An 11,137-nucleotide genomic window follows, 5' to 3' on the forward strand; every position below is an offset into this window, starting at 1 on the left:
CTCTCCCTTTGTCCACCTTTTAAATGGTGGTGTGCTTCTCTGTTCCTAAGACCTCCTTCTGGTGTTTCTTTCCCCGTGAAACCTTCTCCTGTTCTCCTGCCTTCTCCCCTGGACCGGAAAGTTGCTCATTCCTCCTCCTTTCCATCACCTTTGGAACCAGTGCACACAGCACTTAGACACTGTGTGGCAATTATTTTGTATCAGCCTGGCTACTAGACATTGCGCTGCCTGAAAGTAAGGGCTGAGTCTTTTGTGTCTGTATTTCCCCTGCAAAGCACAGGGTTTGATACTTGGTTGATGGTAAATAAATGTATGTCCTTATATTCTTGTTACATACAATAGGTAAGGCAGGTGGTGGTCCTTTTGTGGTAATTATTATTAGAAGCATGGAGAAGTTAAGTGACTTGCCTATAGTCTCTGCTTTTTAGTAACAACCCGGGGTCTGGAATCCAGGTCTCAAGTCCTAACTCAGGCCATGTTCCATTAGGTGCTACTGCTTCTCTGTAGCTGCTTCAGGGAGAGGATCTGTGCACATCTGTTCTCCCAGGAGCTCACCCGTGGTCTGGGTGTACCTTGAAAACTTAAGTGAGGAGTTAAAGCACTCTCGACGTTATAAAGAAGAGTAAAGTCTATGTTAACTATTTAACTATGGTAGAGTTAATGTCCTGTCAATAGAAGGGGAAGACTGGAGGAAAGAACATGAAAGAACAGAAAGCTGCTTCTCCCATCCTGGTTGGAGAAAGTGTCCTTTCCAGCCCAGAGGAGAGAACTCAGCAGAGCACGCATGCGCTCTGCAGTATGTAGGTTTAGTTTCAAATTCTGGGTCAGCTATTTGTTATCTTCTCTGAGCCTCCATTTCCACATCTGTGAAATGGGTATAACAGTAGTAGTCATGGTACAGTTTTATGTTTCTTCACCCGCCATTCTGAAACCTAAAAAGCTTGGAAAGTCCCAAGGTTTTTGGAAGTTTGATGCCAATGCAACATCAAACAAACCTTAAGTTGGCAACAAAACTTAACTTGGACTTGTCCGAGGCTAGTGTTTATGGTCTTTATCTCAACTGGGTGTGAGCATCTATACATTCTGCTACAGAAATAGTAATGTGTTTGAATATAAGGTCTGCCCCAGACCCACTGGATGTGATACATAATGTAGGGCATGTGAATTGTATTACCTTGTCAGAATCCGAAATATTCTGAGACGCAGCTGGACCCAAGAGATTCTTATCAGGACACGGTAGACGTGCAGCAGTAGTGGCCGCTGTTACAGTTATTGTTACAGTTACTGTTAGAACGCATCCTCTCCAGCCACAGCCAGTTGATTAAAAGAAATGAGAATCTTTAGCCTGGGAACAGAATGTTCATAGAGACATGGTTGCTTTTACAAATACTTGAAAGACTGACGTCTGGTAGAGGGGTTATTTATTTACTTGGCTTCAAGGACCAAATTTAACTGGGATCAATGGATGAAAATTTCAGGGAGAGGAATTAAAGTCAGTAGAAGGAAGCAGCATTGAACAGCAATGGAAGGGGTTCTTTTCCAACACGGTGAGAGCATTGTCTTCTAGGGTGTTCAGAGATGAGACCACCAGCTGGCAGGGCTATTGAGCATGGTGGTCTGCAGGGCGTTTGGCTATTCAGTGGGGAATGGGAGTGCGGCGGTGGATTGAAAGGCCTTCATGCAAGCTTCATAACTGAGATTATATAATTCTGAGACACTGCCCCCCTCATCCCGCACCCGAGCCTGCTGGGGGCCCTCCGGGGCTGGTTCTGAGAGGCTGGGCTGTGACCTCCTCGTGTCCTGCAGGTGTCCGTCTGCCAGGAGATGGTGACCGAGCTTCGCAGCATCATCCTGTGTCAGGACAGTGTCCACCCGCGCCGGCGGCGCGCCGCGCTGCCGCCGCCCCGGCCCCCCATCCCCGAGGAGCGCCGGCCCCGGGGCACCGTGACGCTCAGCAACGGCAAGCTCTGCGGGGCCGGGGAGCCCGACCAGCTGGCGCAGAGACTGGCCCAGGAGGCCGCCCTGGTGGCCCGCGGCTGCACGCACATCCGCGTGTGCCCCGAGTGCCGCCGGTTCCAGGGCCTGCGGGCGCGGCCGTCGCCGGCGCGCAGCGAGGAGAGCCTGGAGTGGGAGAAGGCCACCAACAGCAGCGAGCCCGAGTAGCCCGGCCGCACAGGATGCTCCGCTCGGGGGCCCGACGCGAAGGCAGGGTGCGCTGGGTGAGCGCGGCGGTCCGCCGGGCCCCGGGACTTGTACAGCGTCCACTCTTCTCTCCGGATTTTGGATCCAGTAACTTTACAAAAAAAGATCAAAGAGCCTGACACCCCAGCCGGAGACAGCTCCCTGGTCCGGGGAGCTGGGGCCACCCAGAGACGTTGCGCCCGAGTGGCAGGGGACGCCCTCCCTCCAGGCCACAAGCCCCATCCTCCCCCAGTGGGCCTTCCTCTCCAGCCGCAAGTACAGAGTCCGGGTGGGGGTCCCCGTCCAGACCGTCCAATGAGTTGGTGGACTCATCAGTGGAGATTCCCCTGAGGAAGGGGCCATTGTACCCTGGGTCTAGTTCTTACAGGACAAAAAAAAAAAAAAAAAAGAAAGAAATTAAACTCAACAGGGAAGTTTTTCTTTTCTGAATTTGTATGTATATTTTTGTTAACGTTCTTTTGTTTTCTCCTCCCCTCTCTCTTCCTTGCTGTCTTCTCAATTATAACCTTTTGTTTTATTTTCTTGGTGGGGGGAGGCTGGGTTAGGGAAAGAAGGTCTCCATAATCCCCTGTTCCTTGTCCTAAATTTTAGGATATGGAATGGCCTGTGCATCAGACTCCAGGTGCTGAACGCCCCCTTCTGGGCGGTGACAGGGGCCACGGGGAGTGTAGGAGAAGAGTCTTGGGAAGAATCAGCTGGAAAGTCTCAAGTAAAGGTCCATTCAAGTAATTTTTTTAAATGCCAAAAACCAATTAACTCATAGTTTACTGAGGGACCTTGAAATGCCTGGGATTTCGGAGGTTAATAGGTCCTTTCTTCCTCTTTATCTTCTTGACTTTCACTACTCTTGGGTGTGATTTGGCCTTTGGTGAATGCGATCTCTGAAGAAGAGAGACAGGGGAAGAGAGCAGAAGGCACAGAGAATCCTGGGGTCTTGTTTAAGGAACAGAGCTGTTAAATGCAAATTTCTCATAGGCGGCCTGGGCTGCCAGGGGTGGCGGGGAGGATGGGGCCACCCTGCGGGTCTGGTGCATCCTTTGAGAGCAGCAGCTCTTTTTAACCAAACTCAGTAGCTGCCTATGAAGCCAGACCCCCAAGGATATCATGGATTGAATGATTTCTTGCTACTAGACAGGAGACCTGGGTATGTGTGTGTGTGTGTGTGCGCGCGTGCATGCGAGAGTGTGTCCGTTATATGGAAAAACCTTAAATAATCAAGAATGTGCCAGGTTCCCATAGCGAATACACAGGCCTGGGAACTAGGAACTCTTGAGTTCTCACCTGAGTGTGGGCAGTAGCCCCCTTTTATGACTTTACATGAAGCATTTCACTTCTCTTCCATCAACACGCTCAGAGTTACTGATGCTTTCCAGGCTGTCAGATGACTGCTATTTACTTCTCTACTGAGTCTGCAGGGTCCAGAGCACTCATGGATGGGAGAGGTGAGGCTTCCCAGCAGCTGCCTGACCTTTGCTTGGCTTCACCAATTGGGAGTTTCACACAGAGAGTTTTCATTTTCTGATGGAAAACAAATTCTATGCAATTTCTGATCGTCAACTTAGAAAATTCAGAGAGAGAACGAAGCAGTCACTTACTCCCACCTCCACCAGTACCGCCACCTTGAATCGAATTGTCCTCACATTGTTTCCGTTCTGAATGTACTAAAACAAAGAAGCCTTTGGAAGATGATGAGCTTCATTCCATGCTTTTGCCATCGACCTAAGGTTGACATCTTCTTTGTGCCCAGAGAGTTAGAGCTGCCATTCGGGGCAGGGGGTGCGGGGGGAGGGGGGGGACTCTGATTTGTCCTGTAAAGGATGCCGGTATTGTCCTAAGCTGACCTCTTCTCTCTCGTGAATTTGAATCCTTTTTCTTTTTCCTCTTAAACCATCACGTGTCGGCAAACATGAGTGCAGGACATGAGTATTTTTTTTAAACCTGGCTTAGAGCCTGCCTCGAGGAGAAATGTGGATTTGGTGGGAAGGGCACCCGAAGGCCGACTGAGCGCAGACTGCGATGGTGCCACGCTGCTCCAACCCACAGCTCCGTCCCTTGCTTCTGACAACGTGGTCCCTACCGTCAGATCCCATGTGGGGTGGGAAGGGTTGTTTTTTTAAAAAAAATATATAAAAAACAAAACTCATTTTTATGAGCAGGATATCTTGATCAATAGCAAACTTTTTTTTTAACGGATTAGTGAAATAAATGTCCCCATGAATCATTTATTAAGTCTGTTTCTTTCCCTGGGTGGAATAAGATAAGACTGACAGTGCTAGGCAGTTTCTATTAGCTGCTAAGACCATCGCTGCGCCTCGTTGAAGCTGGTGAGTGAATTTGCAACCAGCTGGTTCTCTTCCTTGGTTCGTCTCCACTTTTTGTCTGTTGGTTGTTCGCTTTCTTTTCCTTTCTGTATTTTCTACCTGACTGTATACTGTATAAAGTCGTTTTTTCTTGTCTGTTTATCTTTCTTCGACTGGAATATTTACAATAAAACAGAAACAAACCCTGAAATGTTAGTGATGGATGAAAGCTGTTTGGGTTTGGAAAGAATGGTTTGGTGTGTCTAATATCCAGGTACTTGAAAAACAAATAAAAATATGAACCCACATTGTGTCTTCCCCTCCACCTGCCCTTCTCTCTCTCCCTCTCCATTCCCCCACCCCCTTCAGCTCTTTGTTCAGATCCCAGAAAAATCTAGGTGGCTTCTTTCAATTTGTAGTCCTGGGAGTCAGAGCCAAACCCCCCTCAAACAGATACACATGTTAATGAAGTTCAGGACTCTTAGGGCTTTGTCTTCCTAAATGCGCTCTCACAAAATAGACATCTATTGATACCTGGGGTAACTCTAGTCAGATATCACCCCAGATTCCACTGGGAGCCTGAAGATTACATCAATTAAAATATAATACTTTGCTTTATTTCTTTTAATTGCCTTGCAGGGCCCCAACCGTCACAAGATCTCTACCTTTGAACCCAGGTGGGGTGTAAATTGAGCGTGTAGATGGCCGAAAATCTTTTGGCTTCCTCTAATCCAATGCTCATATGAGAATATTCACCCTGGGAACTTGCCAGCCGGCCCTCTTATTGGTTAAGTGAGACCGAAATATCATGATAACCAATCCACCTGGGGCTGCTCTGTGAAAGTTTATTAGTTTTGGATTCCAAGGAGTTTAATTTTCTTTCGGAATCCAAGGGGGACCTCCCCGTGGTGGAGGAGTCAAGTACACGAGGCCAGAAAGGGCTGGGGTGTTTCAGAGACGGCAGATTGGTTGTTTGAGTGAAGCTTGAGAGCGCCGCTCGTAGCCCTCCCACCAGTGGGGGGTGCGCAGTGAGGCAAGGCAGTCTGGGTGTGATAAGGGAGATCTGATTCCCTGACTGGTTGGCGGCCCTCTTGGGGTAATAACAAAGAGGCCTGCTGGGAAAATTCAGAGAAGGCATCCTTTCATAAAGATTTCACTTAAATCTAGTGCTTCCTAGGGGGGCTCTCAAAAAGAAATTAAGCCTTTAGTTGCCTTGAGTTATTCCCATGCCTTTCTATGAATGGTGACTTTTCTCCCCACAGGCAAGTCCATTAGCCAAACAGAAAGTGTCCTCACGGGCTGACAACCGGGACATCCTACAGTATGCCTCAAAATCTGGTGACTCTGGGCCTTCAGAAAACCCTTTCCAAGGAGAAAATATGGACCCTATCTGTCTGTCTACCTATCCATCTTTCACAACTGGGTGTGGCTCCCAGAGGTGGCGGTGGGGGGGACGACAATTTTTAGGACTGAAGAATTCAACAACCTCATTGTAATTTAAGGGCAATCAGACAAGAACAGTCCTGTCCCTATTAACAGGATATTATTATTCACATTTTATTAATTTCATACTTATTTTCAAATCTGAAGAATGAATGAAAAAATACTAATATTACCTTTAAACAAATAGAACGAACACTGAGATCAAGAAAGAAAAACAGTTTACGAAGACAATAAGGAGAGTAAAGTGGAAAACACCCTCTGCGATCGGAAGTGGCAGGAAAGTTGAGGGCCGGAGAAGGGGCGTAAGGACATTGAACATGTCATCTGCCCGTGTATTAACTAAGAGCAGGCATGTGAATAGTTCACTGGCTGGGACTGACCGAAGCGTGTCAGGAAATCAGTGTGTGGTGAGTGATGCTGTGTCTGGGGATTTGAGCTGCTTTACAGATTTGAATATGTAGAGTCTATATTATAGAGGATGGAGGTCAGACACATACGTGCAATGATTCTCCTGCTAGAAAATCAGCTAAAGAATCCATTCCTACTTGTGCATCCCTTGTGCCCAATCCAGTGCTCTCTCTCGACTGTGGCAGAGAAGTCAGAGGGGGAGGGGGACCAAAGGACCTCTCATCTTATTGGGATGTTTTTCATAGATTGGTGAGTGATCTTGAGAGGGTCCTTCTCTAGCACACAGCCCTGCTTTAGGTCTGTGGGATATAATGAAGAGGTAGAAGAAACTGTCCTCTGTCGGGGAAGACAAAACCTACCTGTATGAAGCTGTGAAAGGAAAGCACAGAATGTCCAAGTGCTGGAGTGTGTGATTTGGAATACAAACCATGGAGACATTCAGAGAGTCTCAAGGGTCCTGGTAGTTGAGACTAGCTTAGTGGGGGAAGCAGAACTGTTTGTGTCTTGGGGTTGTTAAAAAAAAAATTTTTTTTTTTTTTTGATGTCTAGAAAAACAAGACTTCGCTTCTTCATCTCCCTGGGAGCGAAACATGGTTAATTCATGTTGATGAATTCAGCGCTCTGCTGATACAAGATAGCTTGTTGTTGCTGTTTAGTTTCACCCACGGCGTTCCTTTTTACAGGATTCCAGCTCTCCTATTTTGCTGCTTTCTGTTTGCTGCCAGCACTGTGCAGAGATTTTCACCACTATCTCATTCCTGAGCTTCTTTAGGATGCATTAGAGGGATCAGGTACAGAGGTGAACAGCCTAGCCCTACAGAATATAGAAAGATTAACTACGAAATAAGCAATGAAATCATCTGAAGTGGATTATGAGCTCCTTTTTAAAAAAAAAAAAACCAAATAGTTTTTTAAATTGGGGGAAGGAGTGTGAATATAGAACTGAAGATGTGGAACCAATGGGAAAAATTAATACCGAACCAAATCGCCACATTTCTGATATACAAGAACATTCAGAACAATTTTCCTTTTCAGGCCATAAAACTATCCAGTTATCCATAGCATGGAGTCAGCCTGGGAAGTTATTCTACGTGGATTGTTCTGATTAGATTCTTAGTAGCTTTTCCATTAGAAATAACAGAATGTAACTTCCATTTCTACATCACCTGTAATCCTATAGCACCAAGTGGGCATAGAAAAGCATCTTAAATCACCAAAACCTGGTGATACGTGATGGTCCAAGAAGAGGGGTCACAAGAGAGTAAACAGCACAGCACAGTGTTACCGGAGACGGTGAGTGCCCACACACTCAAAGGTGGTGATGGGTCTTAAAAACTAGCTTAAAGAGGATTCAGTGAAAAATACTTAACCTTACTTCTCTATGCAGCTTTTGCCCCCTTTTGTATAAGCTAAGCTGGGGAGTGTGTGTGTATGTCTGTGTGTGTGTGTTTAGCACAGACCTGCAGGTTCCCATCAGGGCTCCTTATGTCAGTTTCAAAAGAGAGAAGACACTTTACATTATCACTTCAGCCTTTGTCCCTGCTTCTAGATAACATCGCTGGGTTGAGTCTTCTGGCTTTTAGTGGCTTAGTTCTCACTGAGTGGTCTCTGATGTAATTTATTTCTAAGCCAACATATAGGTAGATGCATGAAGTAAAAGGTGTTTTTCCCCATTCCCTGTCGAGTGATATGATGCCTGAGCTGACTTCTTAAAACCTCTTCCCCTCCACCTCCATCACCTGCAAAAGAAAGTTCCCCTAGTATGAACAGGGGACCAGGCAAAACGTTCTGCCGATCATGTAATTGAACACAGTCAGTGAGAACGAGAGCAACGCGGGTCGGTGTTCATCCATATGCCACACTTACCAGTAGCCTGGTCGGTTTTAAGTGGAAAGCAATTTTCAGAAAGGTCAGACAATAGAACTGGTAAATTGTGAGTGGCTGCACTGGCCAATGAAGTCCAAGGTTCAGAACCAACCTTTTCATTTGGCTAGCCGATCTTTTGTTGCAAATAAAACAGGAGATTTGCTGAGCCTGACTTTACTTCAAGAGCATGTAAGGCCCCACCTGATTCCGCCTCTGCCGACCTTTCGAGTTTCTCCTGATGCTTTTCTCACCTACCTTCCATCCCACCCTGTGGTCAAACCAGACCACGTCCTACTCTGTATTCATCCGATTTACCCCCTGCTCTTCTCCCGGGCCTTTGCTTTGGCAGTTCCCAGCTCCTGGAACTCCCTTCCATTCACCTCTTCGTTGTCAAAGCATACCCAGTATTTAAGATCCAGCTCAAATATCATCTCCCTGGGACATCTTCAATGATCCCCGTCCCCAAGGGACTGACAAAATAATCTCTCCCTCTCCTGAACATTCCTCACCTTTCTTTTTGTCCCTTGTCACTTCCTACATTGAATTGTACATGCTTGGCACACGTGTTGTTCCTCTTACTCCCAGCTACCAGAATAAGGCTCTTAAAGTGCAGAGAAGGTGCCATTTTCATCTTTTATTCGTTCACAGTGCATAGGATTCTTTGCACATATTTGGTTCCCATGAATGAATGCATGAATAAGGCAAATTTAACATGAGAGCAAATGTACATAAAAATGCTTCAGGTTTGAAACTGAGTGGCAGAAATACGTGAATGCACCTCCGATTTCAAGCAACCATGCAAAGAAACACTTAATAATTTACATCAGGCAAAAATATTACTTTTTTTTTACTCATGTACCTGGTGGGGAAAGCAGGCTGATCATATTCGCAGGCTAGGGGAGAGTTGGCTCCAAGCGGTCAATACAAGGAAATGTTTTCTTCCAGCCGTCTATATGCCTTCTCTACAGTTTATAAGAACTCAGCCTCCTGACTCCCTGCACCAGCTTTGGAAAAATCAACCAGTCTTCTCCCTTCTCTCCTCATTATCCTCAAAAAGTGATTTCTGCTCCAAAATAAAATTACCAAAACTTGGTTCATGGGCTCTTCATTTCAACACAAGTCAGTCAAGATGGTACTTGGCTCAGAAGAAATGCGATCGTCTTTACCAAAATAATGAAAATCAAGTTCACTTTCCTCCTTACTCATCAGGAAAACAGAAAAAATTTCTCCTTGGTAGTTTGCTTTTTAAAATGTGAAAACCACCATAATGGTTTCAAAGTTACAAATTGTAGCTCTAGCATGTAGACTGATTACTACTCTGGGAAGTCTGGCCAGTTTTGATGAGTTTAGAAAAATGCTGTTATTTTCCTAAGAGTTAGTATTTAGACCAAAGAAGAAGGCAGGGAGCAGAAGGGAAATAACAGCTTCTCTCCAGTATCTGCTACACGCCAAACACACTGCAAATATTTGTTTATTTAATCCTTGTGATAGCCCTCTGAATTAAATATCACTATTCTCAGGAGAGAAAATGAAGGCTTCTGAAAATTAAATAACAGGTCCAAAGTTCCACAGCCAGGGAGAGAGAAAGCCTCCTCATGAAAGACAAAGATTCAAACCCCGTTCTGTCTCTTTTGTCCGGGTGTCTTCCATCGCATCCCATTGCCTGGTCCCATCTGGGGGTTTCCTCCAGAAAGGAGAGAACACAGGCAGGGTTCTGCCCTGATTCTTCTCTCTTCTTCTTCTTCTTCTTCTTCTTCCTCCTCTTCCTCCTCTTCTTCTTCTTCTTCTTCTTCTTCTTCTTCTTCTTCTTCTTCTTCTTCTTCTTCTTCTTCTTCTTCTTCTTCTTCTTCTCCTTATTATTATTATTATTATTATTACAACCATAACCAACTTTATTAACTTTTTTAAATGAGGGTACTGGGGATTGAACCCAAGACCTCATGCATACCAAGCATGTGCTCTACCACTGAGCTATACCTCCCCCCACCCTATTTATTTATTTATTTTTTATACACATTTTTTTTTTTTATTGAAGTACAGTCAGTTTACAATGTTGTGTCAGTTTTTGGTGCACAGCACAATGCTTCAGTCATACATGAACAAACATATATTCATTTTCATATTCTTTTTCAACATAAGTTACGACAAGATATTGAATATAGTTTCCTGTGCTCTACAGTATGAACTTGTTCATCTATTTTATATATGTATTAGTTAGTATCTGCAAATCTTGAGCTCCCATTTTTATTGGCTAGGAATCTTGCTTTTGGTTGTTGAAACAGACGAATCACTCTAATTCTGTAAGTTTGTTTGCCCCTAATATTTTGCATTAGCTTTCGAAATAATCTGCCTCCATAAATGCTCAGAGGTCATCAGAGATGCTGTGTATATTACTCAAGAGATGGAATTTTACTAGAAAAGTTTTTATTGGGTTCTCTGATGATGTTTCTTATTATTAACAGCAATGAGTGTTGATGGTTTTAATACAGCGCATGTCAGTGAACCAGAACGGTCATTTCGTTGATGTAAACATCCAGCTGCTGTTTTTGACTCCAGAGAGAGAGAGTTCTGTTCAGCGATCAGAGATAACAATGGAAATGAGGAAAATTACACATAAAGCCCCAAAGAGCTAGAAGTTGTAAATCTGGGAGGACCCTCCAGTCGTTGGTTACTCTGTTTTAGTTCATGCTCTACCATTACAATTATACCCAAACCATCGTGACCAAAGAGGTAACTCTAACCATTCAAACCAATAAACCTTTATGAAATGCTATGTTTGCACTGGTGGAGAGGCAGGGAGGTTTGTGGATGCAGCTGAGGGACATGAAGACGGACAAGGTCATGTGGAAAAGGCAGTGGAATTTTTTTTCTCTGTATATTGCTGAGATACAGAATACAGATCAATAAAAGGAAAGACT

The 11,137-nt window shown here is 44.9% G+C and overlaps 1 protein-coding gene and 1 non-coding gene across 2 annotated transcripts in view; one reads left to right on the plus strand and one right to left on the minus strand.

The window, feature by feature from the left end:
• The window catches only part of GRIK4 (glutamate ionotropic receptor kainate type subunit 4), a 387,595-nt gene extending 384,767 nt beyond the window's left edge, over nucleotides 1-2,828 (plus strand). The window contains 2 exon segments of the mRNA XM_074356846.1: nucleotides 1,807-2,035; nucleotides 2,038-2,828. Of these exon segments, the coding sequence (XP_074212947.1) occupies nucleotides 1,807-2,035; nucleotides 2,038-2,321 (513 nt within the window). The 3' untranslated portion in view covers nucleotides 2,322-2,828.
• A 7,300-nt stretch (nucleotides 2,829-10,128) lies between these two features.
• On the minus strand, nucleotides 10,129-10,200 carry TRNAT-GGU (transfer RNA threonine (anticodon GGU)). Its single transcript has one exon. It is a non-coding gene; the product is annotated as a tRNA-Thr (tRNA).
• Between the last annotated feature and the right edge of the window lie 937 nt (nucleotides 10,201-11,137).

This window comes from Camelus bactrianus, chromosome 33, assembly GCF_048773025.1.
Source record: "Camelus bactrianus isolate YW-2024 breed Bactrian camel chromosome 33, ASM4877302v1, whole genome shotgun sequence".
NCBI lineage: Eukaryota > Metazoa > Chordata > Mammalia > Artiodactyla > Camelidae > Camelus > Camelus bactrianus.